At 53.1% G+C, this 18,431-nt stretch overlaps 3 protein-coding genes across 3 annotated transcripts in view; 1 reads left to right on the top strand and 2 right to left on the bottom strand.

Moving 5' to 3' along the window:
* Tspear (thrombospondin type laminin G domain and EAR repeats) overlaps positions 1-18,431 on the bottom strand; it is a 161,899-nt gene that overhangs the window by 116,507 nt on the left and 26,961 nt on the right. The gene's annotated exons all lie outside the window — the stretch shown is intronic.
* Positions 6,356-7,250, top strand: LOC104870712 (keratin-associated protein 10-3-like). Its single transcript, XM_010636441.2, has one exon. The coding sequence runs from the start codon at positions 6,450-6,452 to the stop codon at positions 7,098-7,100; it is 651 nt and encodes a 216-aa protein (XP_010634743.1). The 5' UTR covers positions 6,356-6,449; the 3' UTR covers positions 7,101-7,250.
* LOC117287506 (keratin-associated protein 12-2-like) lies at positions 14,932-15,676 on the bottom strand. Its single transcript, XM_033768126.1, has one exon. It carries the CDS (start codon positions 15,635-15,637, stop codon positions 15,080-15,082), a length of 558 nt encoding a protein of 185 aa, XP_033624017.1. The 5' UTR covers positions 15,638-15,676; the 3' UTR covers positions 14,932-15,079.

The following is an 18,431-nucleotide window of genomic DNA, read 5'->3' as shown; positions in this document are numbered from 1 at the left end:
CTGCAGAGGAGCGTGGGGCACCCCGAGGACTGGCAGGAGGGGGCCAGGCTCACCGAGGGCCCGCAGCTCACGGGGACACACAGGGAAGACTGGCAGGAGGGCTGGCAGCTCCCCGAGGACTGGCAGGAGGGCACCACGCACAGGACAGGCCTGCAGCTCACGGGGACACACACGGAGGACTGGCAGGAGGGCTGGCAGCTCCCCGAGGTCTGGCAGGAGGGCACCACGCACAGCACAGGCTTGCAGCTCACAGGCACGCAGCTGGCCGGCTGGCAGCCCGAGGAGCAGCTGGTGAGGCACATGGTGGCTGAGGTGGCTGTGGCTGGGAGGAGGGGGTGATGTGTGCAGCCTCCTCCCCGAGCAGCATTTATACCCGGCTCCGGGAGCCTCGGCGGCGTGAGCACACTGCTGTCTTCCTGCTTTGGCTTCCTGCTTTCCAGGTTTGTGCTCTTCAATTTTGTGTGGCCAAAGCCTCATGGCTAATTGGACCCGGTCGACATTCCTGCTCCATGTGAGAACCTCTGGCTCAGCACTGTGTTGCTTCTATCCAAAATCTGAGTGGCTGCATCACATTTTCTGAGTTACTTCTGTGAGATTCCCAAGTTCCCATATGCTGACAACACATTACCTTCCAGTTGTGACAGAGAATTCAAACAAGTACTGAACGGACACTGGCTGCATGGTCACCGAGGGATGCCAGAAGGCAGGTGGCTGAGGGAGGGGGGAGCGCATCTCACATGTGCCACAAGCTCATTCAGTCACAGAGCAGAAAGGGCCTGGACACGGTGGCAGGTCCAGGAGGATGACGCCTGTGCCAAAAACGAAAACAACTTCCAACACAGCATAACACAGAATCCAAAACTATCTCTATATCTCAGTAGTAAAATGAGGACATTCCATGAAGAAGAACACCTGAAGAAATTAAAGAACACAAAGTTATACGGCACAGCATTCAAGGGAATATCCAAGACCGAGGGAAAGAAGTCAAGATGCCCAAAAAGTTCAATGCAATGAACAGGTCAGACAAGGCAAGTGGTAACAAACAACAGGTAAACTAAAGGAGTCACCGACTGAAAAAGAATACAGCGGCAACAGGAAGGCAATCTGACTGAGTAGGAAATGGCCGCAACACACCGGCAGAGATGGCCACTCATAAGAGGAAGGCGGAATGGAGGGCACCAAGCTGGGGAGGGGCCAACTGAACCGAGGACTCAGAGCAGCTGTGTCTTGGCTTCACCTCAGGGATCCCACTGTTACACTCCCACAGTGACGGGGTGAGGGACAACCCCGGAGACGACGTCCGCGGTCAGGGAGCTCTGGTCAGCCAGGCGAGAACACCCAGAGTGCTGCGAGCTGAAGGCCTCAGGGCGCGCCCCCACCCACGGAGGCCCAGGGGGCTGAGTTTCCATGGATACGAAAGACCAGAGCCCGCCCCCACCCCAATCTCCCTTCTGGGCTGCTGGTGAAGACTCAGCACAGGGCTGGGCTTTCACCGCCCGCTGTGTCTGCCAGCAAGAGCGGAGTCCTCTCTTGAAACAGACACTGCCACAAAACTGTGCACCCCAGAAGACAGCCACGGGCTTCTATTTGTCCGCGGCTGGGAACCCAACTCAGGACCTTGCCCTTGCCAATCGCTGCTTTAAAATCACACTGAACGTGCTCTCTCTTCACTTTTTGTTTTCTTTGTTGGTTTTGCTCTGTTCAGTTCTGTGACGGTTCACTGGGGTCTTTTCTGTTCCTTTCTTCCTTCTTTTGTGTTTCTGGTGTGCTTTTGGTGAGTGTGGCCGCGCACCTGTTCTGACTGCATTTTCCGTTGTTCTAGTTTTCGTTTTTTCCTTCTTTCCTCCCCTCTCCTTCATTACAAATGTCCTCCGGCTTGAGTAGTCTTCCGCTGTCCTTTAGCCTTACTTCTAATGGAATTTTCTTCTTTCGTTTGTCCTTTTCGTCTTCTCTCTTTCACATTTTCTCCCCTTGGGGTAAATTGACTGTACTGCAGGGATATTTCCTGAATACAACCTTCCGTTTCGTCTTAGATTTTGTCATAGAGCTACAAATCCTGCAGCTAGGGTCAAAGGGGCAAATTATTAGTTACCACAGCTTGCCGTTTTCGAGTCTGTCTGCTGCTGCTGCTGCTGCTGTCACTACCGATTGTGCTATTAGGCCAGGATGGCATCCTTGTTGTCATCGATTGATCTTCCCTGTATGACAATCCCGAGATTGCCTGGGCGCCATAGGAAATACCACAGCCCGGGACCGAAGAACTGGGTGCAGGCCACGCAGGGTGCAACCTTCCGACCCTAGGAAACGGAAGAGACAGGGTCCCGGGCCAGACTCAAAGGCCAGAAGCCACCTCTGCCCAGAAGGCGTCTCCGAAAAGCAGTCAGTTCCCACAGAGCTCTCCACACTGTGACAAAGCGACTGAGCGAAGGCCACTGACAAGCCTTGACTCAGAACAGAAATAAACGCAAATGCACACCGGCCCAGGATCAGGGCACCAAAACCGAGAGAGCAGACACCACGGGACACAAACGACCCACAGACACCAACGCAGTCACCGTGGGTGACGCCGACAACCCACTCTCACCAACAGATCGGCTCGACCCACACGTTCATGAAGAACTAGCAGAGCCGAGGCCCAGCTGTGGACACGTGGGCTCGGTGGAAACCTCCAGGCTGTTCTACCCGAGCTCCCCAGAACACAGAGTCTTCTCAGCAGCGCCGGGCCCCTCCTCGGGAACACGCCACCTCCCGATCCCCAAAGCCTCCTCGCCATGGCTGGCTATCAGAGAAATGGAGCCCCCGGCGACACTGACATCCACCTCAGTGCGCCTTCGGCCCGAGGGGACGCTCACGTCTCGAGAGCGAGAGCGCAGGAGAGCAAGCGCTGGCGAGGCTGCAGGGAAGTGGGGACGTTTCTACACGGATGCTGGGAAGTGAAACACTCCGGGGATCAGCACAGAGACTCCTCGCAGAGGCAAACCAGGAAATTCCACGGAACCCGGGTCCTCCCTTCTACACCTCTCCCAGGAAGAGTACAAACACCACGCTGCAGTGCCACAAGCCCACCCGTGAGCTGCACAGTGGAACCGGTCTACCGTTCCATCAAGGCGAGGGCGCTGAAGAACACGAGCTCTCAGACCACCGCGCAGTGCGATTGTGCTCTAAGCAAGGGCTGCTCTGAGTCACCGGCGGGAAGACGGACGCCCCGCCAACTGTCATTGGAAGTGAAGGATATCAGACACACGAGCTTAACTAGGGCATGGTTTTGCTTACGTGAGAAGCCCAAAGGCTACATAAATGAAAGAGGACTGGGGCTTTAGCTCAGTGGTTCCACCGCCCGGCTTGCAAGCCAAACGTTCTGAGTTCGATCGCCGGTAACATATAAATGAATCAATGAATCCATAAAAATAATGACAGAGTCAACAAATAAAAGGTAGACAAAGGGGACACAGATTCCTGGCACACGGAAAGGGACCAAAGAGATGGGAGGAGGGACAGGGTGGGTGGACATGAAATGAATTGAGACCCGTCAAGTGCAGGTACGAGGTCCCCTAAGTACCCTGAGGTAGTTGTGACCCAGAGCAAACAGGTACCGATGAAAAAGGCTAGCAGGCCCTGGGCAGCCTCGGGGGCTCGTCCGGGGACACAGGAAACCCCACCAGGCTCATTCCGGCCACCTCCTGTCCTTTCTGTGCCCAGAGCTGCGGCTTTCCACGGAGAACAATGCTTCCGTCCAGCAGCCGCCACAGGGCCATCCCGCCCCTGACTGGCTCCTCGCTGGGACCCCTTCCTCTCCTCAGCGCCCGCCCCTCCTGGGTGAGCACCGCCTGTCAAGCACAGCCAGCCCTTCCCACCATGCCACCCCGTCCCACCTGCGTCACTCTGAACCCTGGACACGCGGCCCGTGGGACCTCCCACGCTCCTGCCTCTGCCTTAACACTTGTTTGAAGTACGCAGGAGCCCAGAGCACACGCTCAGCCTCGCGCAGAATTCTGTCTCCCGAGTGGCAGCCCTGACCAGCTCCAACAGACGTTCAGCTTCTCCGCGCTGAGGGCCTCAGTTTCTCCTGAGGGTCGACTGGGGTTTCCGCTGAACCTTTCACCTTCACCCCACCCAAGACCAGGAAACGCGGCGACCGAGAGCACGGAGAGACACAGAGGGGCATGGGAAAGTGCATTTATTGGGCTCCCGTGGGCGACAGGGGGACGCTGAGGATGAGGGCAGGCCCCTGCGGGTCGGGCAAAGGGAGGCTGCGGAGGCCTGTGCTGGATTCCAGCCCAGAGTCCAGCGGCTCAGCTCAGCGGGCCTCCCGGCGGCCGCAATGCTGAACGTGGGCCGCGCAAGTCTGTGTAGCTGTCCCGGCCACCTGGCCCGGCGACGGAGGTCATCAGCACGAGGAGGTGCAGCAGGAGGAGGTGCCGCAAGAGACGGGGCCGCAGAGGAGCGTGGGGCACCCCGAGGACTGGCAGGAGGGGGCCAGGCTCACCGAGGGCCCGCAGCTCACGGGGACACACAGGGAAGACTGGCAGGAGGGCTGGCAGCTCCCCGAGGACTGGCAGGAGGGCACCACGCACAGCACAGGCTTGCAGCTCACAGGCACGCAGCTGGCCGGCTGGCAGCCCGAGGAGCAGCTGGTGAGGCACATGGTGACTGAGGTGGCTGTGGCTGGGAGGAGGGGGTGATGTGTGCAGCCTCCTCCCCGAGCAGCATTTATACCCGGCTCCGGGAGCCTCGGCGGTGTGAGCACACTGCTGTCTTCCTGTTTTGGCTTCCTGCTTTCAAGGTTTGTGCTCTTCAATTTTGTTTTTACCTAGCCTTGGGGCTAATAGCACCCTCTGCACCTTCCTGCTCCATGTGAGAACCTGTGGCCAGCACTCTGATGCCTTACTGTGGACACTGGCTGCTTCCATTGCCTTTCCTGTTTGTGGGATTCCAATCCCCAGAGACGCCAGATTTTCCTCTACAGATATTGCTCGCATCAGCAGTTTTAGAAGTTCACCTTTGGCTGTCCGGAGGATAGGCGGGGAGACTGCCTTTTCTAGGTTAAGGACAAAGGCTTTGTTTTGTTGCAAATTTTTCCTGGGTATATTTCAGACTCCTTTTCCCTGTAAGGTTGTGAGGACCAGAAGTGAGCCACCACCACAGCTCCTACATGGAGATACAGCTCCATGTCTGGCCCAGTGCAGGTTGTGAGGCCAAGTGTGGAGGTCCCAGGGCTAGAGCAGGGCGCCAGGCAGGCGTGCGAAGGGACTGAAGATCTAGCTGGTCTTGCGCGTGTTCAGGAGAAGTGCGGAGCCCCAGGAGGGCCAGCAGCTGGCCAGAGCTTCAGGGTTCCTCAGCAGGTCCGGCAGCCTTTGTGCGAGGTGCCACCATCACTGCCATAGGATATAGGTATGCAAGGAGGTCTGTGCTCAGCACCACTGGGATGGGTCCCTGTGCCGCAGAAGACCATTCTCAGCACCCAGTGCAGCCCTGGTGGTTCACCTCTGCCGCACTGTATCCCGCCCAGGGTCTGCCCCTTGCCTGCCTTGTCCCTGGAGAAACTGCCCCACCCTCAGAAGCAGGCAGGTGTCCTGGGGTGGAGTCCCCAGTGTCTGCTTGCAATGGTGCAGCAGTGAGCATTTCCCTCTTTCTCAGAAGGCTACACGAGCTCCCGGACCCAAGGACCGAATCGGGCCTTCGCTGGGCAGATATGCAGCTGCTGGGACAGTTCCTGCAGACAGAAGCCCGGGCTCCGACACTTCCTCAGCAGATCAGGGCCATTGCAGTCGAGCTTCCGTCCAGGCTCACACATAGCTGCTGAGCCTCGGCCACCAGAACAGCCACGCTGCCTGCCCAGGTCACGTGAAGCCAGAGTCCAGAGCCCTGAGAGCAGGGTGGTCAGAGGCGAGGCCAGAGGTCTGTGCTCAGCAGGGCTCAGGCCCGCCCGGCCCTGCCCTGAACACAACCTCCCGGTCAGAGCGCAGGGTGTGAGTGGGCAGTGGGGACAGCGGGGGCCACACACATGCAGCGGATCACATGGCTTAACTTACAGCCATGATGGACCTGGCCCAGAGTCACCACCCTCCCTATGCGCAGAGGACTAGTGGAAAAGGCAAAATAAAGACAATGTGCCCAGAGATGAACTCCACAGTGAGCCCTTCTGGAGTGTGGAGCCCGTGCCTCCCCAGCATCAGCTTCCCCAAAGCAAGCTGAGAGCCCCTACCCTGCTCACCACTGCGGCTCACTGCCTCAGCCCTGCCTAAGCAGGGTGGCATCATCAGGAAAACAGGCCAGGCTTGATGAGTGCCGGAACCAGCGCCCAAGACAACACTGCAGGTGACGCCCAAGGAGCCTCTTACAGGAAGAACACACAGCAAGGGGAGGTATAAAAGGCCTGCAGCCCTGAGCCTTGTGCACACAGACACTCACACTCACACTCACACACTCACTCCCAGCCCAACCCCGCCATGGCCGCCTCCACCATGTCCGTCTGCTCTGAGCCCTGGCAGGTGGACGACTGCCCAGAGAGCTGCTGCGAGCCCCCCTGCTGCGCCCCCAGCTGCTGCCAGCCCAGCTGCTGCGCCCCGGCCCCCTGCCTGAGCCTCATCTGCACCCCAGTGAGCTGTGAGTCCAGCCCGAGCTGCCAGCCGGCTTGCTGCTCCTCCTCCTGCCAGCCGTCCTGCTGTGAGTCCGTCTGCTGCAAGCCCGTCTGCTGCACACCCGTCTGCTGCAAGCCTGTCTGCTGTAAGCCTGTGTGCTGCACACCCGTCTGCTGTAAGCCCGTCTGCTGCACACCTGTCTGCTGCAAACCTGTCTGCGGCATCCCCAGCTGCTCTGGAGCCTCCTCCTGCTGCCAGCAGTCTGACTGCCAGCCGGCTTGCTGCTCCTGCTCCCCCTGCCAGCCGTCCTGCTGCGTGCCCGTCTGCTGCAAGCCCGTCTGCTGCACACCCTCCACCTCCTCCTCCGTGTCCCTGCTCTGCCGCCCTGTATGCAGACCCACCTGCTGTGTACCCAACTCCCCCTGCTGCTCCTCCTCCTGTGAGCCCAGCTGCGGCACACCCTCCTCTTCCTCCGTGTCCCTGCTCTGCCGCCCTGCCTGCCCCTGCCCGTCCTGCTGAGGCCTCTCCCTGCGCCAGAAGTCCTGCTGCTGAGTGGCCTTGGCACCTATCCCCCCACAGGACCTGAAGCTCAGATCCAACCTCAGTGCTCTCTCTGCTGGCCTCTGGGCATCCTCAGCCTCTGTCCCCCTGGTGCGATCCCACGGCCTCCTCTTTCTGGTGGCTCCTACTAGCCCACTGAGGACACTGTCTCTGACCTCTGCCCTCTCCCAGGACCCCAGCCACCAGCTTGACATGGCTCTCCAGGCCAAGGCTTCAGGGGGCCCCTCTGCTCTGGGCTGCTGCAGCTCCTCTGGCTTCAAGCCCTGTGGGAGACCCAATAAAGTCCCCTTCCTGTAGCTCTGCTGTTGCTGCCACCCTTTTGGTCATTTCTAGCTGAATTCCTGCCCCCAGGCCTGGTACCAGGTACGGCCACCAGCCACCTGGCCCTCATCTGCACCACATGGCCAAGTGCTGTGGGCACATGTGGCTGCTGCCCCAGGAAGGGTGTGGGCATTGGTGGGGAGCCCGCCTTCCAAGAACTGTCCCCAGTCCTCCCTGGCCTGGGTGGGTGGGGCTGTCGGGTCAGGGGGCAGCCCCAACAGCCCTGGGAGACCTGCCCAGCCCTGCCCTCACTGGCTCAGCTGCCCTGACCCCCAGGCCTCCCTTTCCTGTGGCCCTGTGGCTTTCCTAGCGCGGAAATCATCCCTGGAGCTGCTCCTCCTGATGATGCCTCTGGCTCAGTGCAGCCTGTGCACCCCAGGGACGCTAGTGGTATTCTTCAACCCTGCCCTCCTCCCCTGCCCCATCAGCCCCAGTGCTGTCCGCCTGCCCTGGCAGCGCTGTGGGTCCTGTTGCACCTCAGTCCCATCCACCCCTGCCAGCCAGTTCTGGCCCGCAATGCCCTGTGCCTGACCGACCTATGTGCCCACTGTGGTGTAAAACAGTGCCCTCCTGATGTGCTACCCCCGTCCCTTGTCCGGTTTGGGGACCCTCTGTGGACTCCAGCCTTAGAACCCAGGCCTGAATGCTAATCCAAGGCTGGGTCACAACTTTCTCCAATCTGCTGGGGGTCAAGGGTCACAAGGCTCCACCTCCTTTCCTAGAGCTGGGTGTCATCCCTTGGGGTCCCTCACCACTGTCACCCCTGTCCAGGGGGATTCCAGCCCTTGTTTGCCAGCTGAGTCTTGACTGGATGAGGTGGCCTAGGAAGACAGTGACATGGCTGTGGGGGCGTGAGCTTCCGGTGCCTGGCTCCTGGGACACATGACTTTCTACAGAGCCTTTACCATCAGGGACCCATGAAGATAGAAGCTCTCACACATGGCCTCTTTTAAAGAAAGTGTTTTCTTTTTTCAGTAGAAGATACCACCCTCAGAGGGAGGATGGCAGTAGTACTAGGGACTTGGGAGAGAGTCACCTTCCTGGCCAGGCTGGTCAGCCCACTGTGGTGAAGGCTGAAGAAGGCAGCCGTGGGCCAGCTGCAGAGGCAGGGCCTGGGGGCCACTGGCCTGTGTGTGACCCAGAAGAGCCATCGCTTTCCTGTTGTGTCCTGTGCGGTGCCGAGACACCCTGTTTTGAAGGAGCGGAGAGAGGAGGCTGCTCTCATGGGCAGTCCAACCTCGGTCACCAAAGTCCTGCTGCCACAGTCCCAGGACGATGCAGAACACTTAAGAGGGCTGGACTTCGCAGAGTGGGGGCACTTGGCTAAGTCCTGAGATGTGAGATGGCCTTGGGTTGCCCCAGTGCAGCAGCCATCACTCCTGCCCCTGTGAAGGGGAGCTGAGAGGAACGTTCCCCAGGAGGGAGACCAGCACAGAGCCTGAGGCAACGTGACCCCAAGCTAGGGGCCCTCACCCGGGCTGGCAGAGGCAGGAGCTCCCGGAGCCCCCTTGGACATGGACCTACAACACTTCTCCTCAGCAGAGCAAAAGCGCTTGGCTTCTGATGCCCAGAGTACCTCACTGAGAAGCATACACTAAACAGAGATCTCCACGTTAGCAATGCAGTCTTTTCCCTATGATCAACGCAAAAGCTTCAGCACAAAAACAAAAATGAAAACAAGAGAAACATGAGAAGACAAAGCAACAGGCCGTCTCCCAAGACTGTATCCTCCCCCAAAGCTGATCCATGCTGCTAAATTATTTGAAATGATAAAGAGGAAACAAAAAGGCCAGTGAGGTGCTTAGGGAGTTCAAAGAACACATCATAAACAGATAATGAGTCAGTGAGTTTACAGAAGCACTGAGGAAAAGCCAGCTGAACTAAATGAATGGTCCGCAACATGAATGACAAGTGAGGTGGAACTAGAGTGCACGGAAGATATGGAACAGCAACGCGGAGATCAGACGTCCTCGTGAAAGTACAGGCAGCAGAAGGGACCACTGTGAGGCAGGGCTGATGCCAGTGACATCTGAGATATCTTTAAATATTAAGAAAAGATATCATGAAAATTATGAGAGAACAGGAAAAATGTTATCGAACAGGAGCGAGACTATGCGAAGGGGACTAAGATTCATTTGAATTAGTAAAAAATTCAGAAGACAAATGTTGTTAAAAAACCTGTTTACACAAAGGACATCAGAAAGCTTTCCAAGTATGGGGAAAAAATTAACATAGATAAATGACACACAGAGAACCACAAACAGTCATGATCAGGAAAGATCTTCCCCACAATATGTCTTGGGCAAAATCCCAAACATCCACACAAGAACAGAATCCTAACAGCTGTTACAGAAGAGCAATGAATCGCCGGTAAAGGAAAGCCCGTCTGAATACAGCAGATGTCCCAACACAAACCTTCCAGGCGAAGAGACCCTGGAGTGAAGTGTTTCAAGCCCTAAAACAACTTCCAACCCGGACTGATGTATCCTGTAAAATTAGCTTTCAAAATTGACAGAGAAGTGAGGTATTTTTAATGACAAAAAACTCCGCAAGAAATCCATGACCACCAAACCGGCACTCCTAAAAATTCTCAGATGTCCTCAAAAGAGTCCACGAAGCCAACAATGCCAAAGACTCCAGCAGAATGAACACACCAGGCAGAGTAAGGAAGGAAGGGAATCAGCAGCAGCCTCATAATACAATGATGGGAATAAGTGAAAACTTTCAGTAATAACTCTCAGTGTGAAGGATCTCAATCCTCCAATCAAAACACATAGATTGGCAGAATGGAGCAAGAAACCAAATCTGACAGTATTCTGTCTACCTACCACCCAGGGAGCTGGATGGTGTGATTAATAGCCAGGATAGATTGCCAAGAAACGCGTTCAATCCAAAGAGGCATTGATAGGCTAAAGTCAAAGAAGGGAAAACAACATTCCATGCAATGGGAACTTGAAAAAAAGCAGGAGTATCTTACCTATTTTCAGACAAAGTGGACCTGAGTCAAAACTGATAAGAAGAGGCAAAGAATGTCATTCACTGTTGGCTAAGGTAACTATATAACACCAGGAGGTAACAATTATAACTGTACATGCACTGGACACTGGCACACCCAGCTTCATAAAACAAGCACTCCTGAACATGAAAGACCAGATAAACATCAGCACAATTATACTGGGAAACTCAATACACCACTGTCAAAAGTAGACAGACCACCTAGACAAAAATCCACACAGATGTATCGAAGTTGAGCCAAACCTTTGAACAATAGGACTTAGAAGATCTGTGCAGAGTATTCCACCCAGAAGCAGAGTACACGTTCTTCTCAGTATCACATGAAACTTTCTCCAAAACAGAACACATACTAGTCCATGAAACATGCTTCAGTAAATGCTACGAATGGAATTATTCCATTCCTATTATCAGATCACAGCACATGGAAACTAGAGGTTAATGGCAAAGGAAACCCCAGAAACTATGCAAACACATGAAAAATAAATGATATACTGTTTAATGCTCAACGTGTCAAGGGAGAAACCACACAGTTCCTAGAGTCAAGCCACAATGCCGGAACAACATAACAGAGCTTCTGGGACACAGTGAAAGCAGTCAGAAGGAGGAGACTGAAAGCTACAAAAGCCCACATCTAAACCAAAACCAAAACACAAAAATAGAGTAAAACATAATCAAAGAACAAGCAAACCGAAACCTAAGAAAGCAAATAACCTAAGAAAAGCCAGGACCCACTGGATCCATCATGGAATGCTGTAAGATTGATGCGCCTTGGGCCCAGGGTCCAGCTCAGTGGTGCCACTGCCTGCCTCGCAAGCGCAAGGTCCCAAGTTTGACCCCGGTACTGAAAAAAAAGATGCACCTCAAGGTCCTAGAAAAACAAGAACAATCCAAATCCAAAGCGAGCACAAGGGAGGACATTATAAAGATTACAGCAGAAATTAATGAAATTAAAACAAAACAATACAATCAATGAATTGAAGAGCTGTTTCTTTGAAAGACAAAGCTCCTTAACCAATCTTATTAAAAAAAGAAATAAAAAGACCCAAATCAACGCAATGAGAAATAAAAAGGTAAGGAAGGGCCAGGGACTTAGCTCAGTGGTGCTGCCACTTGCCTTGCAAGCACAAGGTTCAATCCTTGGTACCAAAAAAAAAAAAAAAAAGAAAAAGAAAAGAAAGAAAGAAAAAGAAATAAAAAGGTGAGATCAGGGCTGGGTAATTAGCTCAGTGTTTCTGCCAACTGCCTTGCAAGTGCAAGGTCCCAAGTTTGACCCCAGTACCAAAAAAAAAGAAAGAAAGAAAAACATAAGATCACAATGGAAGCTATAGAAGTCCAGAAAATTCTTAGGAACTTCTTTGAAATACTTGCACTCCAATAAATTGAAGAATCCATAAGAAATGGATAAATTCCAAGATACACATGAATGACCAAAAATGAACCGAGAAAATAGAAGAACTGTGAATACTCCAATAACAGGCACGGACATTGAAGCAGTAAAAATAAAAACTCCGCCCACTAAGAAGAGCCCAGGACCTTGTCTTGGTCAGCTCCCAGGCCCGAGGCTCCCACTGCTCTGTTCCAGGTTCTTTGGCCTTTCCAGTGCAGTTACCCAGGCGCTGGGGCTGGGCGCTGAGCTGACAGCACTACTGTGTGTCTCATGGCCAAGGCCCCTCTGTCCACAGCTGCAGCCTGTGTGCCACGGGGGCCTCCGTGGGCCTCCACCCAGGCATCTGGACAAAGGAGGTTGCGAACCCACTCTCCTTTCGGGACACGGTGGATCACGCTCCTCTCTCCAAAAAGTCACAGGGTCCCAGACACCTTTTCGGCATCCACTCACAGCTTCTAAGACATTCGGCATCAGGGACGCACCCTGGAGATGTGCCTCCCTGAAACACAGCCAGCTAAGACAAGCGGGGTCAGCTGCACCCCAGTGCGGCCCTGTGGCAGCTGGATTTGGAGCAGATGACACCTGGGAGTCAGCTTTCCCGAACACAGGACAGGGTGGGTGCATCAGCTCGGGCCTCAGGGCGGGTCCCAAAGGGCTCTGGGCCCGGGGGAGGCTCTTCCTTCCCGGTCTGCACAGGCAGCAGGGGCCCCGCCCAGCACACTCTGCCTCTCACAGCAGCGATGCTTTCCTGCCCTTCCTGCTGGACTCCAGCTCTGCTGCTCATAAAAAGGGATTCTGGCTACATTTACAGCTGGCCACACCCTTGTAGCTCCAGGCCTGGCCAGAAATGGAAAGCACTGATCAGACCTTCTCAGAGCGCTGCTATGGGGGAGCCTGACTGCTGGTTGTGTCACTGCGTCCCTGGGCCACACACGGGCAGTGCACGGCCTCAGCCCTTGCTGCAGTGGTCGCTCACTGGCAACAGAAAGGAGAACAACCTGTAACAGGTGAACACCAGTTAAAGCCGCCTGAGAACAGAGAACCAATCTTTTCCTGTCCGGCGCATTCCCTCCTCTAGAGGCTGGGAACCCAGTTCCTCCTGAACTCCGGCCCGGACCTCCTCATCCTCTCCTGGAGCTCAGGGCCAGGGCTGAAGTCTCATAGAAGTCACAGCGTAGGGCATAACCTTGGGTCTGTGTGGAGCCCGGAGCCCTGCATGGCCACGTGACAGAAGGGCGTTCTGCAGATGCTTTGCTGTCTAAGCCACCGCAGGCTCTGAGGAAGGCCCGTCTCTGTGTGGCTGGCGATTTCCATTTTGGAAATCCCCACTGTGCCCTTGCCAGCAGGGTCTGGCCACAAGAAACTCTTCTCCACATGCTTCCGCGTCGCTGTCCTCCGTGTGTCGTCTCCCACACGGTTCCTACGGTCGGCCTCAGCTGCATCACTCAGGGCGTTCACGCCAGCTCGCACTTGCCACCCATGTAGGAGTTACTGGTGCCTCCCGTGATGCTGCGTCCTGACAGCACCGCCCCGCGCGCGGACCCCAGCCTACGGCCTGGGGCCAATTTAGCGAGCAGCAGCTGCTGAAACTAACAAGGCTGTGTGGCTCCAAAAGCTCCCGGAATCTCATACCATCTGGAGAGCTGGGGAAGCCCTGGGGCTGCAGCCACCCTCCCCTGGATGGAGCGACTCTCCTTCCCGCCTCCGAGGAAGTAGAATACAATCCTCAGGCTGGCGTGGCTCTGCTTGCTAGGGTGCACTTCGTTGCGAGGCACAGAGAGGATCTGCCAGCTAGGGTGGGACTGTCATTCAGACAGCTGGTCAGGAAGGACTCTGGCTGTTTCCGACTGTCCTTCCACACTTGGGCTCTCAGTTCAGGTACTCACACGACACAAAGGAGGCGGGCTGTGTGCTGAGCCGAGGAGGAAGCAGACTTGGTGCTCCTGCCGCAGCTGCAAAGCGACAGGACAGCAGGGGTCAGGTCCAAAACCTCTGCCACAGCTGGACAGGCTGCTGGGAACGCAGGTCACCCAATCCCAGCCCATGTGACCTTAACCACGGGTTGATTTAGGAGCAGAACTGATCAGAGATACAAAGTGTCCTTGCTCTACTGCCCATCCTAACAGCTACCCTGATTCTGTGCCTTTCCTCATGTTTCAGAGAAGTAAAACACATGGCGTAATGGTGGCCTGAGGACTTGAAATGACCCTTCACCGCCGGCTGGCCTTCCTGAGTCTGGTGCTTCTGCTCCACCCACAAGCCAACCTAAGCCATAAACCCTGTTTCTTGCTTGACAGCAGTTCTCAAAAAGGAAGAAGTGACAGACAGCACTTTGTTGGGGACAGATTTGATCAATAGGGAAAGTATGGAAGAAGTAAGACCAGAAAGGCAAAAGAGTTTGATGGCTCACAAAGTCCCAGGCCAAGAGGCCCTAATAGATATGGACTCAGTCCTGTCCACCTCAAACAAACACGGGACCCTGGCAAGGAGTGAGTGTCTTACCCCAGGACCAGGAAGCCTCACCAGTGAGAACATTGCACACACAACGAGCGGTTTCACAGGAGAACCGCATTCCCTGAAGGAGCCAGCCGCCAGGAACATCTTGGCCCTACTTGGGCACTTTCCCAGGAGTCCCTGTGCTCCTCAGCACGGCCCTCCCTTTACGACACAGCCACTCACAAACACCCACCTCATCCCGCAATCCCCTGCTGTCCCGCCTGCATCAGTGAAGCCAGGACACAGCCAGTGAAACCCAAACACTCCTGCCTCTCCCTTTAAAACTTGTTTGAAATCTGCAGAAGCCCAGAGCACGCACTCAGCCCCGTGGAGAATTCTTTCTCCTTAGGACCGCACTAATCAGCCAAATATATGTTGTTCTCCTTAGTCTACTCAGGCCTCAGTTCCACTCATGGGGCAACTTGGGTCAGACCTGAAACCTTTCATCACCAGAATCACAGAAGGCTGAGAAACAGGGATGGAAAAAGAAGACCAAACTAACAGAGCTACATAGGGAAAATCTATTTATTGGGTTCCCATGGGATATAGGAACAGGAACATGTCTTGGGGATGGACAGGGAGGAGACGCTCTGGACCCGAGAGCTGGATCCTAGAGCAGCGTCTCAGCTCAGCGGGCCTCCCGGCGGCCGCAATGCTGAACGTGGGCCGCGCAAGTCTGTGTAGCTGTCCCGGCCACCTGGCCCGGCGACGGAGGTCATCAGCACGAGGAGGTGCAGCAGGAGGAGGTGCCGCACGAGACGGGGTTGCAGAGGAGCGTGGGGCACCCCGAGGACTGGCAGGAGGGGGCCAGGCTCACCGAGGGCCCGCAGCTCACGGGGACACACAGGGAAGACTGGCAGGGGGGCTGGCAGCTCCCCGAGGACTGGCAGGAGGGCACCACGCACAGGACAGGCCTGCAGCTCACGGGGACACACACGGAGGACTGGCAGGAGGGCTGGCAGCTCCCCGAGGTCTGGCAGGAGGGCACCACGCACAGCACAGGCTTGCAGCTCACAGGCACGCAGCTGGCCGGCTGGCAGCCCGAGGAGCAGCTGGTGAGGCACATGGTGGCTGAGGTGGCTGTGGCTGGGAGGAGGGGGTGATGTGTGCAGCCTCCTCCCCGAGCAGCATTTATACCCGGCTCCGGGAGCCTCGGCGGCGTGAGCACACTGCTGTCTTCCTGCTTTGGCTTCCTACTCTCCCAGTGTGCTTGTTTCTTTGTTTCTTTTGACTCAGCTTCATGGCTAATTGCACCCTCTCCATGATCCTGGTACATAAGAAACCTGCCCCAGCAATGCCTGGCCTGTATCTAGGTTCTGAGTGACTCTCTCAGCTTTCTTCAATTATTCTGGCAAGATCCCAGCAACCCAAGGTATTGATGCCAGATTTCCTTCCAGAAGGATTTGTATTGTTCCAACCGCCACCAAGGTGACACTTGACTGGTAGGTCAGTAAGGGTGGCAGAAGATGAGAGGCTGAATGGAATAAGCGTGCTCATCAGGATGTTCTGGGAGCTCAGTGCAGTCACATAGGAGGAAGAGCATAGAGACTTTGTCTGCCCAGTACAGGAGGATGAAAATGACATCCAGCCCAGCCATATAAACTCTCCAAACTATCTTTTAAAATCAGTGGTAAAATAAGGATATTCCATGACAGAGACACATTAAGAAATCTATGAAAACAAAGCTATGCTCCAACAATACTCAAGAACATCCTAGACAGAGACAATAAACCAAAAAAAGCCCAAAGTGGTAAATAGGTGGAGCAAGGTCAGTAGTTACAAACAAAGTACAGGGAAAATAAAGGAGCCAACAGGAACGAGTCAGGAATGAGTCACTCTGTCTCAGCAGTAACTCAGAAGCGCAGATTGGGAGACTGCCTCAAAAACAAAACTCAATGGTCTGGTGCATTCAAGAGCCTCATCTAATCATAAAGAAATTCATAGACTAAAAATCAAAAGATGGAAAACAATATTCCATGCCCCAGGACCCCAAAAGCAAGAAAAGCCATTTTATTCTCAAACAATACTTCAGGATAAAACCAAGCCAAGAGGGAATGAAGATCTCTCTATATTAATTAAGGGGACCATTTGACAGGAAGAGATGATGAAATGAAAATGTACATGCATTGAATATCACTAAAACACCCAAACACAAACAATACTGGACATAAAAGATCAGACAATAGCTAACATGATATAGTGGGTGACCACAATACCCCACTTTCCAAAAATAATTAAATATACAAAATATAATGGTGGAGTATCACAGCAAAATCACATTTTAACAACTTACTTAATAAATATCTACAGAATTTTCTACCCTATTTCAGAATACACATTGTTCTCGACAGCTCCCAGAAATTCCTCCAAAAGTGGCCTCAGAACCAGCCCATAAAATCTCTTCAAATAAATACAAAAAATCTAATCCATCCCACATATACTATCAGATCATAAAGCACTGCTACTAGATATCGATCACCAAAAAACCCAGAAATTTTTATTAACATCAGGATGTTAAATAACACATTCCTGAACATTCAATGCATAACAGGAGAAATCAAGAAAGAAAGTAAACATTTCCTAGAATCAAAGGACAGTGCCAGTTCAACATACCAGAATGTATGGGAAACAATGAAATCAGTCCTAAGAGGGAAATTTATAGTGTGAATGCTCACATTAGAAAAACAGAGCAAGGTCAAACAAGTAACCCAAATACCAACCTCAAAATACTAGTAAAACAAGACCAGTCCCAGTGTAGTAGAAGGTGGAAATCATAAATATCAGTGTGGAAATTAACAAATTTAGACCAAAAACACAAGGAACTCATGAATTGAAGAGTTGGTTTTTTGAAGAATAATTAACAGAGATAAATTCCTACCCAAATTTAAAAAAAGAAAGAAGGAAAGACCCACATCACTGTAGCTTGAACTGAAAAAAATCATAACTAAAATTAAAACCTCTGGAATCAAGACTATCGTTAGGAACTACTATGAAAAACTATACTCCAACATGTTGGAGAACCCTGAACAAATAGGTAGATTCCTAGACACACATGAATTACCGTAACTGAAATAAGAAAACATAAAAATGCTGAACAATCCAATAAGAGGCAATGGAATAAAGGCAATGTTTTAGTTAGTTTTCTCATTGCTGAGACAAAATATCTGGCACCCAAAGTTGCAGGTGGAAAGATTTACTTGGCTCACAGTTTGTAGAGGTCTCTGTTCATCTTGGCTGGCTCCAAGGAAGGGTAGCATGGCAGAGGGGCAGCAAAGAAGAGAAACAGTTCATGGCAGGCAGAAGCCAACAAGCAGTGAAGTAGCTAAGCAAGGGACAACAGAAGCCCTCTTTCTGTCCCACTTATTCTATCCAGGCAAGTGTAGGGCAGGTAGCACTCACAACAAAGCTGGGCCTTCCCATTGTCCAACCCGGGAAATATGCCAAACCAATCAGTGGACTAATGCTGTAATCACACACCCTTAAAACCAGGATCACACAATTAATGCCAGAATTCAAAAACTAGATTCAGTCACCTCTCAAAACCCAGCTGTGTAGAAGGGCTCCTTTTTCCCTACAGCCTCACTGGTGTTGATTATTTGATTTCTTGATGATGACCATTCTTTCTGAAAGAGGTGAGGTGAATTCAGCATTCTTTAATTTGTAGTTCTCTAATGACCAGTGATATTGAACATTTTTCCATGAATTCATGGACCACTTGTCCTTCTTCTGAGAAATGTCTGTTCATTTGCAGCTGCCCAGGTTTTGACTGGGTCTTTTATTTGGAGGGGACTAATTGTTTTAGAGATCTTTACATGGTCTAGATATTTCTTCTCTGTCTAAGGAATAGTTAGCAAAGCTTTTTCCTATTCATTCTGTCAGTCTCTTTATTCTGTTGGTTGTTTCCTATGATGTGGAAAAGCTTTGGGGTATACAATCCCATTTGTTGATTCTCACTGTTTTATTGTGGGACACTGGAGTTATGTTCAGAAAGTCCTTGCCTCTGTCTGTGGCTTCAAAAGTTTTACCTATTTCATCTTTTAGTAGGTTAAGGTTTCTGTTTGAAAATTTAG

The sequence above is a fragment of the Fukomys damarensis genome, unplaced genomic scaffold, assembly GCF_012274545.1.
Source record: "Fukomys damarensis isolate Sample0158 unplaced genomic scaffold, DMR_v1.0_HiC HiC_scaffold_24, whole genome shotgun sequence".
NCBI classification, from domain to species: Eukaryota; Metazoa; Chordata; class Mammalia; order Rodentia; family Bathyergidae; genus Fukomys; species Fukomys damarensis.
The sequence above is the reverse complement of the archived record's forward strand: the minus strand, read 5'-3'. Positions and strand labels throughout refer to the sequence as shown.